Genomic DNA, 20,840 nt, shown 5'->3' with positions numbered 1-20,840 from the left:
CATAAATCATTGGTATGTTTGAGTCTATTGTTTTGGCTATTGTGCCAATTCATCTCAAATTAGTGACAGCAAATTGTAGACAAATACATACATCCTTCCAAGTCATTCATTTCCAATCCTGCTTTTCCCTGCCCACAGTGAGAAGTAGTAAACTTTACTTGAAACTTAAATTTTTCAATGACTTATAAAATACTTTTGAATGTACAAAAATGAATAAACCATGAAAAAATAATTTATTCACTCAGTGTTATAAACAACTAGTATTTGAGAGAAAAAGATTTTAATAAGAGTTATCTAAAAGATTTCATTCAAAGACTGAAATGACCCTTTCCATTGAAAGATCCTATTTAACCAGGTAGTTTCAAGGAAGCAAGAGAAACTGTAAACTGGTGGTTTTAAGGTGTCCCAGTCTCTGACAGCTCAAAATATGCCGCAATTATATATTTAAGTAATTTGCAAATAATTTTATTGCTATCAGTTGGTAATTACTTAGTGTAACATATCCCAGAGTTTCCCAAGAAAAAATCGTTCAATAAAATAATGAGTGCTACTCAAAAAAGACGTTTGTGGTAAAACAAACTTGAAAAACATTAGATAACAGAGGTAAAGTGGTTCTTTTACTGCAGTGGTTCTCAGAATCTTTAATATGCTAATATGTATTGTGAATCTCCCTGACAGAGATAATATTTGCCATATGTATTTTGCTATAAAATTCTTTTTGAGTAATGTATCTTGTGAAACTAGAATTCCCCAGCACATGTTTTAAGAAAAAATGGTTTAGAAATTGATGATGTTTCCCTAATTCTATATGAATGATATTTTATTCAAATTGAAAAAGAATATGATGCAAGGCTCAAAATTTACCTGTGTTTTATTGACTATGCAAAGGCATTTGACTGTATGAATCATAACAATTTATGGATAACATTGTGAAGAATGAGAATTCCAGAACACTTAACCTGCACATAAATCAAGAGGCAGTTGCTTAAACAGAACAAGAAGATACTCATGGTTTAAAATTAGGAAAGGTGTGTATCAGGGTTATATCCTTTCATCATATTTATTCAATCTGTATGCTAAGCAAATAATCTGAGAAGCTGGACTATATGAAGAAGAACGTGGCATCGGGATTGGAGGAAGACTCATTGACAACCTTCGATATGCAGTTGACACAACCTTGCTTGCTGAAAGCAAAGAGGACTTGAAGCACTTACTGATGACGATCAAAGACCACAGCCTTCAGTATGGTTTGCACCTCAACATAAAGAAAACACAACTGGACCAATAAGCAACATTATGATAAATGAAGAAAAGATTTAAGTTGTCAAGCATTTCATTTTACTTTGATCCACAACCAACGCCCATAGAAGCAGCAGTAAAGAAATGAAATGACATATTGCATTGGGCAAATCTGCTGCAAAAGATGTCTTTAAAGTGTTGAAAGGCAAAAATGTCCCTTTGAGGACTAAGGTGTGCCTGACCCAAGCCATGGTATTTTCAATCACCTCATATATATGCAAAAGTTGGACAATGAAAAACGAAGACTGAAGAAGAATTGATGCCTTTGAGTTATGGTATTGGCAAAGAATATTGAATATACCATGGACTGCTAGAAGGACGAACAAATCTGTCTTGGAAGAAGCACAGCCGGAATTCTTCCTAGAAGTGAGAATGGCTTACATACTCTGGACATGTTTTCAGGAGGAATTAGTCCCTGGAGAAGGACATCATGCTTGGTAGAGGGCCAGTGACAACCAGGAAGACCCTCAACAAGATGGATTGACACAGTGGCTTCAACAATGGGCTCAAACATAGCAACAATTGTGAGGATGGCAGAGGACTGGGCAGTGTTTTGTTCTGTTGTGCATGGGGTCACTAAACCATAAAACCAAACCCATTGCCATAGAGTTGATTCTGACTCATAGGGACCCTGTGAGTCAGAATCAACTTGACAGCACCTAACAACAACAACAATGATGCAAGGGCTTTGTTTAAACTTAAGACGCAAATTACTATAATGAAAGTGAATGATTCAATCCGTGTGTTAATTCTCTACTAATGTATGTGGCTAGCATTAGAAATGTTAATAAATGAGTACCAAAAAAGCAGTCAAGTTTTGACAAAAAAGAAACATCTGCCCTTCCATAGTCTCTGGTTTAAAGCCAACAATGAGCGCTGTTCAAAATACTGATCAATGATGAGACAAAGAAAATCATCCTTTGCATAAGAAGTAAAGCGTTTCAGATAACATCATTTTGAGCAGGAAAGAGAAGCAGTAAATTGGTGGTTCCAAGTATTACTGATAATTTACAATTTAAATGTGCATATTACCAGCCAAGAACCTTTTTTTACCTACAAGAGCTCCTCAAGGGTGAATTATTTTTGTGCATTAGTTTTACAAATCATTCCCCCAAAATACTTTGAACAGTTTTGGACCTATTTCCCACCTCAGGTTACCAGTTTCTCAGCTACTTGGGTGCACATTTAAATAAGGATTACTATAATAACGTTTTTCTTTATAAACTATTTGTAGCATGGCTCTGTCTCCTAAATGAGTATACATTCCCTGGTTCAGCCTAATCAAAGCAGAGTGTGGTTATTCTCACAATGCCTACTCTACTTCCTTACAAGTAGCTAGTAATAGTAATCTAAGTTAGGGTCCATTCAGGTATGATAGTACCTATTTTAAAACATTAGCTAGATTTTTATTTTCATAGCCAAACTTCAAGTCACATGAGCTAACTAAGCAATTCATTAATGCAAAAGGCCATTGAGCAAAGCCACCAACCATATATAGTACACGGTTTTAATATTCTAATCTAAAATGAAATTCAAATCATTTATTTATACATAAAGACAAATAACCACTACATACACTTGAAATCATTTATTCAAGGCATTTTTATATAATCTTGCAAATATAGTATAGACATATAATAAGAGAATATGAGAGTACAAAGAATAATATAAAGCCAGTGTCTGGGCATTTAAAATAAGAGCTCTTCAAATGTTACAAATGTTTTACAAATAGGATTCCTGAAATATTGGGGAGAAATTAAAACTTTATTAAAAACATTACAATACCAAGTGACACGTCACTTGGTTTGTAGCAAGCAGTTATATATTAATTAAATGTTTATATCCCATGAGTTAAGATTTAATACATTTTACATTCAAGTTGAAATAATTCAGCACCATTTTGAATGATAAATGAAATTCTCTAAGTGTTCACAAGTGGCCCAGGACTTTTGGAAACTGGGAATAAAACTTAATTTGAAGACTGAATATATTGATTGCAAATGTGAGTTCTAAACACAAAAAAATACAGAAAAGGGCTAATTTTTTAGTTATCATACTATTAATATCAAAACAAGAACAAAGTTATTTTTAAAATATCTCAAGATTTTCACTCAATCTGCTAAAGATTCTCAGTGACACGTGATAATTTTAGTGAAGTACACTTCCTTTAGAGTCTGAATATTGGGACTGTTCTATCGGGTATCTAAAACAATGTTCATTATTACAAATATTTCCTACTGAATAATTAAATGATATCAAAACCCACTGTCGTCAAGTCTGACTCATAGCGACCCTATAGGACAGAGTAGAACTGCCCCATGGAGTTTCCAAGGAGTGCCTGGTGGATTCGAACAGCCATCATTTTGGTTAGCAGCTGTGGCACTTAACTACTACACCACCAGGGTTTCCAAATTTGATAATAGATATTTTAAATAAAATTTACATAAAAATATAAAGATTTTCTAGAAATAGGCACATTGTCTATTAATATGTGCTATGCTACCGTTGGGGGACTGAATCCTAGCCTCAAAAGTCAAGTTTTTAATCCAGACTGTGATGTGAGTAATTATGAGACTACTAATATGGCATATAAAAGACTCATAAAACTATTTTTCTGATTTAGTCCATTTTCTTATAGTCTTTATTAGTTTAAAAGTCTCTTTAAAAGTCTTTTCACAGTACTTAATATTTTTGTGTTCATTTCTACCTCCTATTCCTATTTTATAAGAAAGTCTTCTTTAGAGCTTGCTAAGACTGAATTGTTATGTTCCTTATTTTATTAATTGATAACCTGTGGATTTTGATGGCTATTCAGAGAAAAGACCTGTTTACGGTTCAAAAATATTGGGTGCTAAATCAATACTGGAAAGTTATTTGGAAGTGTTTAGGAATGACAGGGAGGGAAAGAAACATTTATACAAGTAATAAGTAAGAACCTTCAGCTACCTATTTTTTTTTTCCAACTTAACCAAATAGACATGGAAATATACTTTTAATCATTAGTAACATATATGAATGTCATATTTAACTTTTAACTGATTTTTAAAAATAAAATATGCTCATGAAAAACAGTGCTTAAAATTGAAATTTTATAGACATGTACTTATAATTTGTTAAAAATAAAAAAAGGTGAGGCTAATGGATAATGATGGCACTTTTTTATGCTTATTGAGGTTAGGCATAGTCTTTTTTTGTCCTAACACCTAGCATATATTAGGCATTCAAATGATGATGGCCAACAGATAAAGCCTAATATCTGAATGTAAGTAAGTCTCTTATATGTATCCAAAGGCCACGGTATTGGTTAGTTTTTAATACATGGGTAATAATTTTAATAAAACACTAGATCTTAAATCTGAAGATGCCAGTCTGGCTCAGTATTAATACTGACAGTAGTTTTTGTTTTTGTTTTTTAGAAAGCAAGTATATTAAAATACCTCTATTAGAAAAGATAACAGTTTTGAAAGGCTCATTCCACAATCTTAAAACTATAAAGCAATTTAAGGCAAGGAAGTATATTAAAGAAGTCATTCCAGAGCTAAAATGATGATGGTTCAATGAAAGTTCTGGGTCTCTATCAAGCTGTCTATATTCGCAGTTGGTGTGTGTCCTGGAGGATAAGGATAAGGGTGTGTACCTGCCCCTTGAGGACTGCCCATCTCTAGCCCCTCTTACCTTACTATGCGCCCACTGGGTGCAGAATGATCATTGGTAATTGATGTTGACTTTTGAACTCTATCAGATATTACACAGCCATGCCAACTCACTTGTAACATTCTACCTAACTCTTCTGGCACTGGAAATACCTTTCTTGAGATTTTAATACTGGTTAATGTATGAAAAACTTCAGCTGAAGCACCACTAACTTAAAAGTGTAATTTGATTTCCTTCTGCACCTTTTGAATTTCAGGAAAAAGAGAAATTCTCTAAATTTTATTGTAGCACATGATTTCACAGTTTAAATAAAATCACAGCTGTCTCACTACGCAGCACAGTCCTTGGCTTGGCAGAAAGTTTTCTTCTCCCCGGTTCACCAGCCCCTCAAGTATGCTATGTGCTTTGCTAATTTGGACTGTATTTCACACACAAAAAAAAATAATCATGTATGATTGACTCCTGAATGACCTAGGATGGTGCTCCTGTATTGCACACATATTACATTATATATTCTGGATAATTTAAAATTCTTTAGCATCCCTCTTTTTAATAGCGGAACATAAAATAAATGCGTAAAGATTTAAAATGCTAAGATTCTTTCATTGATTATTTTAAAATATTTGAGACAGTTGTGGTTTGAGGGACATGTTTATATGATTTTTATGTCAGCAAGGAAATTTCTTTTAAATTAAAATTCCAATACGCTTAAATTTATATTATCTCTGGACATGTCAAATCTATCATCAAAATGACTTCACATTAAAACAGTTGTCCTACACACATCTGTCATCAAAATGACTTCCCATTTATACAGTTGTCCTATGTATACCAGTCCCCAGAATGGTAATATAAGAATGCCACTTAAAACGTCTCTGCCCATAGGAAAAATCAAAGTAGAGGGGGGCATCAAAAAATTCAGGCAGGAATTGGGCAGCTCAATTACTTAATTCATTCCTAAACAAAAGCTGACTCAAGTTAGAATGAAACTGTGCATCTGACAGAAAGAAAGGAGTTTATCTGCTAATTTAAAAATGTAAACATAAATTTTATATAGGGGTGTAACTATCTGAATACATATACTGCCATTTCTCTGCTATATAGTAATACTTTGTGACACCAATGATAATGTGTTTGTTCCTTCTTCAGCACCAACTGTGTCCATATATGTTTAAACAGTAGGAGCATCATTTCTAAATTAATTTATACTAGGGCACATGTATGCCATTTTTTATTATGCTTCACTGAAGTGTCTGCACTTTAGAAAATTTTCAACTCAAATCATTTTGGCTCGTTCAATGAAATAGTTTCTCTTTTGCACTATAATTTCAAAAGAAGCACAAGAGATGGGAATTTCTTTGAAAGAGTCAAGTATGCCACTAGAGAATTGAAACATTATATTAATTCACAAAGTTATGTGAATAAGTATTAAGAATTTCCCAAATAATGCCGATTTAAATGTTCAGAATCCAGTTATATGCTTTGTTACAAAACTGTCCAAACGAAAAGCCCTTTGTTGTTTTCTGCTCTCTTCCCAAATACATAAATCCTACTGAAGTTAATTTATTTTTTCCCACTTCAGAACACCAGGCACTGATTCATCCACTGGAAGTTTTGTCTTGCTTTCTAATACCTAGATTAAGGTAAAAAAAAAAAAAAAAACAAAGACAAATTATTACCCTGATAAGATTATGAATGAGTACAGCAGACAAATTTAAAGTCAACCTTTTTTAAACTTTATGTGGTAACTTCCCTCCATTTAAGTAATAGGTGCCTCATGAAAATATCCACTAATACGTTATTTTTAATAATGATTTGAAGAAAGTGACTCTCTGTTAATAGCAGAGGCAGACAGTGTATGTCTGATGCCTATAATCCCGACATCTAGGTTCAAGGAAACAACCTGTAAAACAATCAACAGCAAAGCAGAACTTATGGGATTGGTGGCCCTGATAAGGTCAGTTCATTTGTGGAGTAAGTGTGGCTTGTCCACCAGGCAGCAAGGTCATGGGCTCTATACCATCTTGCATTAGTCCTTTTGCAGCAGGGGTTTGGAATTCTGTTATTAATAGGCAGGAAGTGGGCCAAAGCCAATAAATCAAATATCGTTGTATTTAACTTGTGATTCTAGATGCCTGTGTAAAGGAAGTAAGAATGCACTCAGTCCAAATCATAAACCATCAATTTCCAAATAGCAAGTTCTATGAGGAGAAGAGAACGTAACTGTAGTATCTTAGAACTGAAAGGGGCCTCAGATGTCACACCTGGTGCATATCTTCAGTTTACAGTGAGGAAAACGAGGGAGAGAAGATACCTTAATGGCACACACCTACTTGAAAGAAAGACCTGGTGATCTGCTTCCAAAAGGTCACAGCCTTGAAAACCCTATGGAGTGCAGTTCTACTCTGACACAAGTGAGGTTGCCATGACTCAGAGTCGACTTGCTGGCAACTGATTTGGTTTGAAGGCTCTCAAATATTTGATCGACATGAAAAATAATCAGTGAACTGAGAGACACTCTGTGTCCAGTATAGTAATGTTACCACTGTAATCACACACACTGTTGCTTATGCTGTCCCCAGACTGACCACACAGTTTTAGGTAAGTTACACCCTCTGTTCAAGAAACTTAAAAAACTCCCCATAGTCTCCAGAATGAAGCTCAAAGTTTTTAGCTTGTTATGCAATGCTTTCTTTGATCTAACCCAAACTTACTTTTCCATCCTTTTTGCCCAGCTCTTTACTCCATCAAACTTATGCTTTAGCCAAACTGGAAAACTTGCTTTTCCAAGCATGTCCTGCACTTTCCTCCTGCCATGTGGTCGTCCTGCTGTTGGCTCCTACCTCCCAGCCAGCCCTCCCTCTAACTCTCCTTACTGCAGTCCTCCTCAGCCTTCAAGGTCCAATCCAAATGCTATCCTAAAAGCCAAGGCAATCTCTCCTTACTCTGAACTCTGAGCCTCAGTGAGGGAGGTCTGAGATGAACGTCAAAATACAAGCAGCAAGTATCATTCTCCTGAAGGTGAGTTGTTTTCTTGTTTTGTTTTTTTTCCCCAAGTCAAGTGTTTTGTACTTATCCTGTTATTTCCCACTCACAGAATAAGTATCATCTTAGTATTTTATTATGAATTGTCAACTATGGATAATTTCACTTTTTCATATTTTAATCCACCAGTATTGCTTATAAAATTCCATCTCAGCCACTCTTACAGTTTAGTTACCGTCAGTGACAACTGGTAAAAATAAGCAACTCTGTGGGGTGACCTCAGCAAATAATCAAGACATTGCTGAGTTTTGGTAAGTTAAATTCAATCATGGCAGCTGACTGATCCAAGTGTCAGCAGAGACAGTCTAATGGCTGCAGGTTGCATGTAGAGTCACAATATTGCTGGAACACTGTAACAATTTTTATTTGTTTGAATAAATCCATTATCCAATTCAGTGGAAAGCAAGACACATTCTATGCAACAACAGAGTCCACTCTCCAGACCTGCTCCTAGTGAGAGGCCAGCAGTCTTAAGAGTCACCTAGCTTATTAGAGATCCTCCTAGTCCTATTGCATTTTATTTTACCTCTCGTTGAACTTTTCATGTTGTGTCTGTATTACATTATGTGTGTATTTCTATCATCCTCTCTACTCAATTCCAAATTCCTTGAAAGACAGAGTAATTCATTAATTCATCAAATCTTGAATGAGAAGCTACAAGGTGGCAGACCTGTGCCTGGCACTGGGCATACAGCAGTGGGCAAGAGACTAGATCCTGGCAATATGGAGTAGAGCAGGAGGGGCAAACATTAAACAATGAGATTCACAAATAATTAATTGGAATTATTATAATAAGGCTACAAGGGAGCAATCCAGTGCTAAGAGTCATATTTATCTTTGCATTACCCTTTAAGGTCTAGTTCAGGATCACAATAAACTCATGGTGCATAAGTAAGAACGTAAGTGAATAAATTTATGGAGAATGAGTGAATACATGAAGGGATTATAAAAATGAAAATAAATGAAATAACCAATTTATTTTAGCTTAATTTACACTGATGTTCTGGGGGGTTTGAGTTATACTATGAGCATCTCCATCCAGTGTGGGCCATAAAACCAGCCAGGTTTTCTGTGTTGTGGGCATGTTCAGAAGAATACACTTGATTGCTTTTTTTCAGTGTTACCCTTTTGCTGTTAGAGGCTTCATCTATTCTTTATGCTGGGATGTCATTTGTAAAGCACAGGTTCTGCTCCTTCATGTGAACAAGGAAAGACAGCCCTTCAGAGTGAGTACAGCTCTGAGCGACAGTGCAGTGCAAGGCTTTGGGGGATGGGACAGGGGCTGTTTTTAGCCATCTTTTTCTCAAGTGTAGGGCAAAGGAACCCAGGTGTAGGGCAAAACCTGCACAGCTAGGTTTAGGTGATGTTCACGTATGGTTCATGTGCACCAAACCATTTTCCTGGTTTTCTATCAGGGAGAGATTTCTATTAGTTATGAATTTCTAGTATAGCCCCGCTACACCTTTCTGCATGACCCGGAGGCTCTATGTCTCACCAACGTCAAAGCAAAGCTAACGTGCATGCGTGCTCAGTATCATTCTAATTGTGCATTTTTTGGCAAAGTGTAACTCATAGGTATGATTTATTACCCAGCAACACTAAAGCAGGCTTAAGAGGTACGTAAGAGGTCAGAGTAGCACAGAGTGGCAAACAGGCAAACCTACCCAACTTTAATTCTTTTAAAATTTTGAAAGAACCCTTTCCTCCTTCCTTGCAGGGTATTTTCCTAGTACTCACGGTTCTAGAACTCAAATACATGAAATCTTGATTTCTATGGAACATGGATTCTGATCTTTTTAGTTGCATACTTTAAAGGTAGTGATTTTCCAAATGTACTTTAAAGAGCCCTAGAGCTCCTGCAGGGACTGTTGCTGTTGTGGGGGTACCGCGGCAGGAAGCAGGAAACCCATCTGTTAAGGCTCCCACAAGTCCACCAACACTGCATACTGAGTGATTTTGCATATTGGGCCTCCCCACTGGCTTTTTGGATAAAGAATGTGTTCTGTGTATATATGTTGGCTTGAAAACTAAGATTTAGGATGATCAAAACCTTGGTACATCCCTTCTTCACTAGCGTTATCAAAAAAAGATCAGCTTTAAAAAACGTGACAGTGAAGACTCTATACCATTTTCTACTTTTGGTCTGTTTTATAAGGAAAGCGCAGAAGTTAGTACAGGAAACAGACATGTGTCAGGTGTAATGCCTTTTGGGAAACTAACACTCTTTATGAAGAGATTACTTAGCTAGTCAAATAGGACTTACGGTGAAATTGTGCAGCCTGAGGCATACGCGTGATGTCCTGTGTAGCGTATTTCACAGCGCACGACATTGTTGGAATAGTCTGACTCAGGCACCAGGTAGCTGGGGTTCACACTGACCTAGGCAAGGCAAACAGCATTTACGTTTCAGATCTCACCATCAATATTTACTGGATAATTTATGTCTATTCACAGGGGCTAGAAAAAGGGAATGTGGTTGAACTAAATCAAATGGGAAGGGGTGTTTAAGTTAGACAAGTAGTTATAGTCTGGAGAAGGTATAGAGGGAAAATATATTTTTTTCTCTGAAGCGCTTTAAAATAAAAAATTTCTTCATATATCTAGGGTGGTTTAGAAGTAGTTCTAGATGACATATAATTGCTTTAAGGACCATGATTATTTAACATTTGAATCCAGAAGCGGGGTGGCTATTGATTTGCAATCTCAATAAATAACAGATGCATATTTTCAAAGATCACTACCTTTAGAATGTAGTTTCCTGGTTTTACATCTGTAATATCAATCCATTGGCAGTCTATGTCTGCATTGTAGGTATCATAACAGCCAGGACTCAACCCCTAGAACAAAGAAAATAAAAACATTTAAAAGATGATATAGGGTCAGAATATTCTAAAGAACATACTATTTGCAAATAAATCTTAAGTCAGTACTAAAAGAGGTTGACATAGAACTATACTTTTATTGCATCTCTCTTGAAAAGTACATACTACTCAGTCTTGACTATATATTACTCTCTCTTGAGAAGTATATATTACTTAGCCTCTAGCTACAATAGATTTAGGACTAACATAAGTAGTAGTACACTTAGCTTCTGAAATAGTGTAATAAATCATCATTGATAAATACAATCTTAAGTGATGAAATAGGCCTCTATCAACATTTTAGAGTATTATCAGCTCAGGAATAAAGCCCACTTAATAGTTAATTAAGCTCAAATGTCCTCTTCTCAGTGAAACACTTCTAAGTTTCCCCTCTTGGAAATTACCCTTCAGTGCTCTGAAGCCCATGATACTTCTTCATGTACAGTTTTTATAGCATTTATCCATTTCTGTTTGGTATTTTGATTGTAGTGTATAAGAATATACCTAACTAGAGATTGTAAGCTCCCTAAGGGTGGAGTCTATGTTGCATCTTTGAATGTGCCAGGAACAATTTTAAACACGTTATTACATATATAAGTTCATGAAGTAGGTGCTATTATTATCTCTATTTTATAGATGAGGAAACTGAGGATCAGTGAGGTCAAGTAACTTACCCAAGGAGATAGTAAGTGCTGAGCTGGTTTTGAGCTTAAGCAATTTGGTCCAGAATCCCTGTTGTTAACCATCACACTACACTCTCTCTCACATGGTCACTGAAACATTTGTTGAACTGAAGGAATGAATGTATGCCTTAATGAATGAATGCCATGTTACTTCACTTGCTAAAATATTCATTTCAATAAGTAAAGGAGTGCCTTCTATAGGCTGGAAGGAGAAAATAGCAATGAATATAGCAATAAGATATATTCCTTGCTCTCATGAAAGGTATCGTCTACAGAAGATTTCTCATATTGGAGTATGTAAGTATATTCTTGATTCCATTAGTTCTTCATGAGAAATTCTGACTGTTGTGTTTTCCGATAATAACACACAAAAAAATTAAAAGGCACTAGCTAGAATCATTTTAACTCAATACTGCCATTTAATTTCAACACCCAAAGTACTCTGGTACTTAAGATCACCTTGGTCACCAAAGAGAAGACAAAACCTTTTTGGCACGCTCTCCCATGATGGTTTGGTTGTAGCTCAATTTGGGAAGAGTGGGTGAAGAACTGTGCTGTCATATACCACAGAGAGGCAAAACCTGAAAATGTCTGTGCACAGCAGTGAAAACCATATTCCATTGTTACTGTCTAGATGGAAACCATGGCCTCAGCCAACTTGGAATCATTCATAAGTAGTATGCTTAGTAGTAAATACATAATGATAATTTTTGGCTTCTGATTCTGCCACATAATACATACTCAATAAGTGTTAACTATTATCATTACCATAATTATTATCATTACATTCATGACACTGTAAGAGATTCATTTGATTAGGTACCTATTTAAGACTGATTTAAATAATGCTAAAATAAAATAAAATAAATTTTTTTTATACCACATAAACCAGAGACTCCATCAGCCTGAGACCAGAAGAACTAGATGGTGCCCAGCAACAACCGATGACTGCCCTGACAGGGAATACAACAGAGAATCCTGGATGGAGCAGGGGAACAGTGGGATGCAGACCTCAAATTCTTGTAAAAAGACCAGACTTAGTAGTCTGACTGAGACTGGAGGGATCCCAGAGGTCATGGCCCCCAGAACCTCTGTTAGCCCAAGACTAGAACCATTCCCAAAGCCAACTCTTCAGACAGGGATTGGATGGGACTATAAAACAGAAATTGATACTGGTGAGGAGTGAGCTTCTTGGCTCAAGTAGACACATGAGACTATATGGGCAGCTCCTGCCTCGAGGAGATATGAGAAGGCAGGAGCTGGTTGAATGGGCATAAGGAATACAAGGTGGAGAGGAGGAATGTGCTGTCACATTAGGGGGAGAGTAACTAGGGTTACATAGAAAGGTGTGTATAAATTTTTGTATAAGAGACTGACTTGTACACTTTCACTTAAAACACAATAAAAAAAAAAAGGACTCTCATGATGTCAAAATCTGACTAGACCTGAACTCAATGAGCAGCAAAGACTGACCAGTACAGACTGAAGACATTCATAATCTCTTTATCTATTCAATGTAAATATTTAATGTTTTTGGCATAAACCATAACACATGTGAGTATCACCTAGCAATCAATATATGGTATATATACAATGTGACCTTTCTAAAATCGGAAAAAGTATGAATTCTGAAACTCATCTGGTACCAAGGACTTCAGATCACAGACTGTGGACCCAACCTATGAATCCCTGAACGTTGGTTGTCCCATAGAACTATTTTTAAGTCTATAATCTGGGTGGTGCAGAACAGTTAAGCAGTTGACTACTAGCCCAAAGGTTGTTGGTTTGAACCCACCCAGAGGTGCCTCAGAAGACAGGCCTGGTGATCTGCTTTCAAAAGTGCACAGGCTTGAAAGCCCTATGGAGCAGTTCCACTCTGCACAGATCTGGTTTCCAGGAGACTGAATTAACTCGATGGTAGCTAACATCAAGAACATCCTTTGTTATATGGTTTATATTGATTGCTTTCATGTCCAGCACTTATGAAATTTCCAGAGTTATGACTGCTATGCTCAAAAGAGAGAGAACCTTGTATTAAACGGGAATGTTTTGTGTTGTTGTTATTGTTGTTTATTAATTACTCAAGAAACTTCACTATCTATTGTAATTTAGGTTACAGCATTATCACAAGGTATACATTCTGATCATATGTTTATGGTAAAGAATCTCAGTTAAGCATTATTGAAGATGCCATTATTTAAACAAGTTGGAAATAAAATTTATGGTAAGAGAAAAAAATAATGCTACAGTGCTTATCTTCAAGTGAACAAAAGAGCTTTAAGGAATGCTAAAACTGGCATTCTAAGATTGCTCAGGTGACAGAGCTTAAGTATGAGCTTTAATTATCTGAACGAGCAAAGAACTGGAGTTATTAAGGCCATTAAGCAAGCATTTCACATATTAGTATTATGAACATCAAAATATAAAAATGGATTAAATATAGAATCTGAGTTGAGGCTTTCTAAACTAGCTATTTGTTTTTAGTAAAACATAATTGTCACATTAAATTAATGAGGTCCACTGTTTTCAGAGTAGAACTGTGCTCCATGGGGTTTTCAATGACTGTGATCATTCAGAAGCAGACTGCCAGGCCTTTCTTCCAAGGCACCTATGGTGGATTTGAACCACTAACCTTCTGGTTAGTAGCTGAGCACTTAACCTTTTGCACCCGCGGACTCCTGAATATATTTAATCAACATTATAATAAAACTAATTTAAGTCAACACTGGGACTTGTTGGAATTCTTTTTCCTTAAAATGAAGTACATGTTCAAGAGACGTTGATCTAGTGAAAAAGACAAATATATAAATTATTTATAATGTACGACCTATTTAAAAAAAAAAAGTCCTAGTGAGTAAAAGTTAATTAGGACATATACAGATGATGGTTAACAAGAATCAAACCAAATCCACTGCCGTCGAGTGGATTCCGACTCATAGCAACCCTATAGCACAGAGTAGAACTGTCCCATACAGTTTCCAAGGCTGTAAATTTTCATGGAAGCAGACTGCCACACCTTTCTCCAGTGGAGCAGCTGGCGGGTTTGAACCACTGACCTTTTCGTTATCACCCAAGCACTTCACCACTGCGCCACCAGGGTTGCCTGTTAACAAGAGTGCTACCATATAAAATAAAGTGGGGTGACTCCAAGTAACAGCAGAAAAATAAGTGTTATAAATGCCTACAGTCCCAGATTCACATATTTCAACACAAGGTGAGCTGTCCAGAGTGGCTCTTTTTCTGAGTGGGTGGAATAAATTCCAAGTCCCCCTGCACATGGCTGCTCTGGGACTTGGTGATCATTCAGTAAAAAGGGAATCTTTGTATGCTCACATGTGTAATGTGTGGGGAGGCTCAATGTCCTTTTGCTTAAAAAATAAGTGCTGTCCAAGGGCATGTGGAATTTAACCTTTTCCCGCTCCAATTGCCATGATGTTCTTCTAAGCTCAGAAAGAGAAGAAATGGTAACATTTAGGTCCCCAAAAAGCTTCCCGCCACAGCCCTGGAATTTGCTTCCCAAGATCCCAGCTGCTGATCCTTTTGTGCCCTGGGTTATGTACATTCACTGCTCCTGGCCAAGGTTCGGGCTGGGGTAAAATTATAATGTCGTTTCACAAATTAGGATTTCTTATGGAAATACATAGGTTTTAACTGGCACACATTTTCCAGTTATAAAACATACAAACTGCTTAGTTCAGCACTACTTTAAAAAATCCATCCAAATGATGTCTGACATCAGTTATACTGTAGGCTTAAATATATATGCATGGAAGAAGAAACTGTGTCCCTCTGTTCTTATTTCTCTTATTAAAAGAGACAATTTTTAAGCAGTGCTTTATAAGAAACCTATTCCCTCTCCTTTTGCTAAACCCAATCACCATCTTATTTTTAGCTTAACACACAGAGGTGAGAAAACAGAGGTATCTTGTCTACAGTTACTCACCAAGCCAGTTAAAGAGTATAGAATGAATGCAGGTGTTATAGGCCATTCAATCTCCAGGGAGTAAATTTCACAGCTTTCCATTGTGAAAGACAAAGAGTGTGCACACTGACATGTGATCATGAGTAGGGGGCTACATAATTTGGATCATGAAGCCATCGCTTTTTCTTTTCTCAGTTATTTTCCGCCTTGACTAGACCAAAAAAACCAAACCTGTTGCCGTTGAGTCGATTCCGACTCATAGTGACCCTATAGGACACAGTAGAACTGCCGCATAGAGTTTCCAAGGAGCGTCTGGTGGATTCGAACTGCTGACCTTTTGGTTAGCAGACATAGCTCTTAAACACCAGGGTTTCCACTTTGACTAGATGACCCCCTAAATGAGACAGTTTATATGAGAGAAGTAGGAGGAAAGAAAGTAGTGGACCACTTCATCTTCTCTTTGAAGACTGTGGGCTCTTGATTTTAGGGTGCCAACTTACCTGTGTGTGTGCAGTACAGGCAAATCGCCTCTGGTAGCCATAGTCGCAGGACGTGTCCTCTAGACAGAAGCTTGCTTTGTGGCCTTCAGCCACTCTCCTCTGGGTGCTGGCATCAAGCAGGTCATAGTGGCTGAATTCATCCATGCTGTGGAAATGTCTAATGTCCCACACAACACAGAGAGGTCAGTTACACTTAGAGAAAGCATGAGGACGTTAACTTCTCCATTGCCTCAGAAATTTGTTTTCACATTAAAAATGAGATCAATTTATCTTCTTCTTAATGACAGATCCATACTAGATATTTTTTCCCCAGGGAAAAAAGTCTATTAAAATTGTAAGTTTTTAACTTTATTAATAGGGAAGAATGACTTCTCTTGAATCCTTTTGTTTTTCTAGTATGACCTGATTTATTGTTTAACATTAAGTAGAAATAGAGAGTAAATTATCTGTGCTTAAATGGTGCTTCCAGTGTATTCTCTAGTGCATTTCTTTTGCCTGCCACTACTGATAGTTTCATTCCAAAAAATAAAAGTACACAACGTTTGGGAGGCCACTGTAGTATCTTAAAAAAATCAAGTTCTCACATTTATCATTAATAAAATGAAAAATGAGAAACAATGGCATCTTTTATCCACCATTATTATTTAAATAGCATAAACTTTTATTTGGAAATAAAATATTTCTGTTTTACCAAGAAATTAGGTGGCTCATGCCTACTTTTCTTATTTCATGAGACAGAAGGTGCTGAACTGGTCATCTTCTCACATAAGGAAAGAACCTGAAGAAATGACTTGGATTGCAGAAAGAACGTTCAAGAGCACACATCAGGATTTCCTGGCAATAAACACCTGGGCAAGTTACCAGGGCAAATGATATAATTACCTTATGTGAAAGTCTTTCAGTTTACAGCAGAACAGGCAACTACCTTGGATTTGATATTGGCCTTTTAAGGCATGGAGGAAGATCGTCCTCAGCTCATGGAGTATATCATCTGCATCTTCCTTTGAGAACGGTATCTGACTCCTCTCGATAACAGTCTTAAACTTCTCAGATGTGGTCTTTATTAAATGCTAACCAAGCAGAGATGGAGGAGCCCTGGTGGCACAGTAGTTAAGTGCTTGGCTGCTAACCAAAAGGCCAGCAGTTCAAACCCACCAGCTGTTCTGAGGGAGAAAGACGTGACCGTCTGCTTCCGTAAAGATTTACAGCCTTGGAAACCCTATAGGTCAGCTCTACTCTGTCCTAGAGGGTCGCTATGAGTCAGAATAGATTCAACGGCAGTGGGTTTGAACCACAGGTGACTTTGGTTGTAATAGAATTTTTTAGAAATCCTAACTGTAGTATCTTGGAGTAAAATTCTATTGATGCCAAATGCTATATCCTATCAACAGTTTTAATAAGCTGGACTTTGACTTTCCAATTCAAAAGACAAGAGAGGATCAAGTAATTGACAGATTATCTTAATGTTAAACTCCCTTGTTTATGTAAAATTACATACAGAATTCTTAATGGAAATAATGGCAATTTTTTTTTTTTTTGGATTGAGAAATAAGACTTGCATTTGTCATATCAAGAACAACCTGACAGATGAAAAAGCAACTCAAAGGTACCCAGGGGGATCATCCACTTACTGGTGACAGCTATGCCATTCCCAGGAATATCTCGGTCGGCTTGGTAAGAAATCTGATGTCCCTTGGTTTTTCACTCTTTGGGGAAATCTTAGCAGCACCCTGTGATCATAATCTCTGACATCTGCCCTATATGCTGTACTGCAATTTTTGAAAGAAGAAAAATTATAGTCACAGAATATTAACTAAATATAAAACTATAAACAAAAACCTCATCATAATATAATAATGACAACTGTCTTCCCCAAGTAGATTATCAGTTCCAAGGGGCCCAGCATTTTATTTTGTTATTGTGGATTCCACTGATCCTAGAACAGTGGCCAAGTTGATCAAGTCAGAACTCAATGAATATTTGTTGAGTGAGTGAATCAATCGTTAAGTATGGAAATCCCCAGAGCTTAAAAGTAAAAAACATAATAAAATTAGCACTAAAAATTTACATGTGATAAGTAAACTCTATTTATAATAAATTCAAGTTTAACAATATAAGTGAATAAAATTGCGGTGGAAATTATCTCAAATAAAGAACTCATAGATACTCATTATTAAGGACCTCGAACTTTACAATACATTTCTTCTCAGACAGTTAACTAAGATGTAATGTGGGGGAAATTGCTGTAAAAATATGCACTCAGATTTAGATAAATAATTTCGTAACATCACTATCTTCAAAACAAGCACCAATGTAATATCATAGGAAGTACAGTGCTGTGAGTAATGCAAGACTTGGGAATGAAAATCATGAGATTGAATTTGTTCTTTTCCTTTAGCCTGCCAGCTATAAAGGGCCAACGTGGGAGAAAGATACAATACAGATCACTGTATTCCTTCGAACATATATTTTTGTGAATATATGTTCGAGTACTACCTACTGATGGACTGATTTTACACTTTAAAATCTTCATGGGACCTATCAATACATCTTTTGCTCCCTCTGCTGGTTTCCCAGCGGCAAAGGCATTCCCAAAATTGCCAGGATTTTATTTTCGGGCTGGTGGAAAAACAAAGCTCTTGCTCATGGCTGAAGTAATAACAAAACAGCCAAGTGAATCGTTGCCTCAAACAAAAGAGGAAAGCTTGACCTTTGCCAATGAGGGGTGCCACAGTGGCAAACTTGCCTCCAATCTTTTAAGGGGGTGTTAACAAGGTCTCCCATTACAATGATTTCTTTCCACCTTACTGTAGACTTATAGAATGTTACTGGAAATAGTTGGCTTCAACGTTTGAGAATCGTCGAAAAAGAACACGACACTTTCAGTTTCTAAGAAGGGTTTTCTCTATCTCCCTCATCTGTGATACAGTTTGAGAGACAGAACCCACAGAAATCTGCAAAATTGAACTCTCCATCCAGGTCAGCATGTGCAGGAGGTCACGTCCCACTTCTCAGCTCTAGTTCCACTTCTCAGCAATTGTCTGCACCAAACAGGAGGCATCAGAACCAAGGACCATTGCAGCCCCTACCTGGCAAGGCAGTTTTCCTCGGCAGCGCATCTTAGATTGTACATGGCCATCTTCTGCACGTAAGTGGACGCCTGGATGTAGTAGGGGTCAGGCACCAGGTCCGGGAGACCTAAACGTCAGCAGCATTGGGCACACTAGTGAGACAATTCAGCGCCCTCCACTCCGGCTCCTGGTTCCTCTGGGTCCCTTACTCCACCCCTCGCCCACCGGGACCGCAGGGTGGGGCTGAAGAAGCGGGAAAACGGGGGATTCTGGGGGCTGCAAAGTAAAATGGGAAGGAAGCAGGAGGAGCCAGGCGCGCGCGGTTTCCCCAGATTCCAGGGCTGCTTCTGCAGGGGCGGGGGGAGGAGTCGTATCTGCGGGTGCCAGGGCCCGCCGCGCCCAGGCAGCCACGTCGGGGAGCCACATAGTTGTGGACAGGGGGCGGGGGGTGCTTCCAGTGGACTTGGGGAAGCTTACCGTATTGGAAGTACCCGGTGCCGTATCCCGGCCGATACCTGCTCCCAGACCGTGGCCTCTCGTACGTGTCGTAGTAGTTGTAATAGGGGTTGTCGTCGGAATACTTGTAGGGGTTGTATGGGTCGTCGCCCACCATGCCGTCCACACGGCTGGGCGGCTGCAGGTTGCTGAGTGTTGGGCGCTCTCCTACAGCAGTCCCGTTGCCCGCGTGCGAGCCGCCAGTGCCGCCGGGTCCGGACGACGAGTAGCCAGCTTGGAACCAGTGGCGGGCGGTGGGCCTGGGGCGGTCGGCGGGGGTTCCCGTCGAGCCGCCTGACCGCGCCCGCGCCGCCGCTGTGCGGTTGTTCCGGAGCAGCAGGACAGGCGTGCGAGGCTGCGGGGCGACGGCACCTGGGTCCCTGCGGCGCTGCGGCTGGTACTGCGAGCCCAGGCTCAGTAGGCTGAACACCTGCCCGTTGTTCTCCCATTGGATCCTCTGCCGCCAGGCGCCCGGAGCCGCCGGCGGCTCGCGCGGGGGCTGCTGCTGGCCGGCAGCGGGTGAGGCGCAGCGCACGAGCGCAAAGAGCTGCAGCGGGCCGAGCAGGAGCGCGGTCCAGGCGAGGCGCATCGCTTCCTTTGCCGGGCTGTACCCAGTTGGAGAAGACGTGGCTTGGAGAAAATAAAAACGGGGCTCAAATCACGTGAGGGAAGGAGAAATCATCCAACCAAGGAGGCGGGCCAAACTGGGTATCTCAGTTCCCACCTAGTAGTGCCAAGGGTGGGCTGCAGACCCTCACCCAGTAAAGACGGCCCTTCGGACGTGGCGCCCGGCTCTCTCCCCTTTCCCAGTCCTTCTGGAAGGCGGCGGGGAGCGGCGCGGCGGCCTCGGCGAGCAGGCGGTGTCTGGAGTGAAAGAAGGAGAAGAGATTTAAAACTTTCTGGCAAGTTTGCAAAGTTACACAAGCCGTTCTGGCCCGGCCGCCCCTCCGCTATTTGTTCACGTAATGAGATTGGAAACGTGCAAGGCTGACAGCTCCTCGCCTCTGCCCCTCCCTCTCCTCCCCGTCCCTTCCTCCTCCCCCCAGACACGTTGCAGAGAGAGTTAAGGGGAAAGAAGAAAACGGAACACACATCCTGAGACACACTCAGCTTAATCTGGAGCGAACATGCAGGAATTTAAAAAAAACTCAGACAGACGAAGTCAGCCAGGCCGTGGGGCGACGCCAAAATATGCATGGAGAAAAATGCTATTAGGTCACCAGCCCTAGAGAGGCGGGAAGGGGAGAGGTGGGGAGGGTGCTGGGGGCGAGAGGCGGGGGAGAGGGGGAGACCGTTGTGACTAACGTTTA

At 39.0% G+C, this 20,840-nt stretch overlaps 1 protein-coding gene across 2 annotated transcripts; it reads right to left on the bottom strand.

The window, feature by feature from the left end:
- Nucleotides 1-3,908: 3,908 nt before the first annotated feature.
- LOX (lysyl oxidase) lies at nucleotides 3,909-20,492 on the bottom strand. Of its 2 annotated transcripts, XM_003404477.4 has the most exons (8): nucleotides 20,289-20,490; nucleotides 19,513-20,160; nucleotides 19,054-19,162; nucleotides 17,596-17,733; nucleotides 15,965-16,121; nucleotides 10,740-10,835; nucleotides 10,262-10,377; nucleotides 3,909-6,586 (listed from the first exon to the last, which is right to left on the bottom strand). In XM_003404477.4, exons 2-8 carry the CDS (start codon nucleotides 20,117-20,119, stop codon nucleotides 6,580-6,582), a joined length of 1,230 nt encoding a protein of 409 aa, XP_003404525.4. In that variant the 5' UTR covers nucleotides 20,120-20,160; nucleotides 20,289-20,490; the 3' UTR covers nucleotides 3,909-6,579. The 2 variants fall into 2 exon arrangements, with proteins under 2 accessions (XP_003404525.4, XP_064132035.1); XM_064275965.1 differs by lacking the exon at nucleotides 3,909-6,586 and having other exon boundaries at nucleotides 10,258-10,377; nucleotides 19,513-20,492.
- Between the last annotated feature and the right edge of the window lie 348 nt (nucleotides 20,493-20,840).

Source organism: Loxodonta africana, chromosome 2 (assembly GCF_030014295.1).
Source record: "Loxodonta africana isolate mLoxAfr1 chromosome 2, mLoxAfr1.hap2, whole genome shotgun sequence".
In the NCBI taxonomy this organism is placed as follows: Eukaryota; Metazoa; Chordata; class Mammalia; order Proboscidea; family Elephantidae; genus Loxodonta; species Loxodonta africana.
The sequence above is the reverse complement of the archived record's forward strand: the minus strand, read 5'-3'. Positions and strand labels throughout refer to the sequence as shown.

Bases quoted from the DNA above. Each gene is read 5' to 3' on its own strand.
- LOX (XM_003404477.4), bottom strand. From the start codon at position 20,119: ATGCGCCTCGCCTGGACCGCGCTCCTGCTCGGCCCGCTGCAGCTCTTT. The intron at 17,734-19,053 runs GTAGGGGCTGCA...CAAAAATTGCAG, and splicing joins GAGGAAAACTGCCTTGCCAG to TACAGCATATAGGGCAGATG. The intron at 16,122-17,595 runs GTAAGTGGATGA...GTGGGACATTAG, and splicing joins GAATGGCATAGCTGTCACCA to ACATTTCCACAGCATGGATG.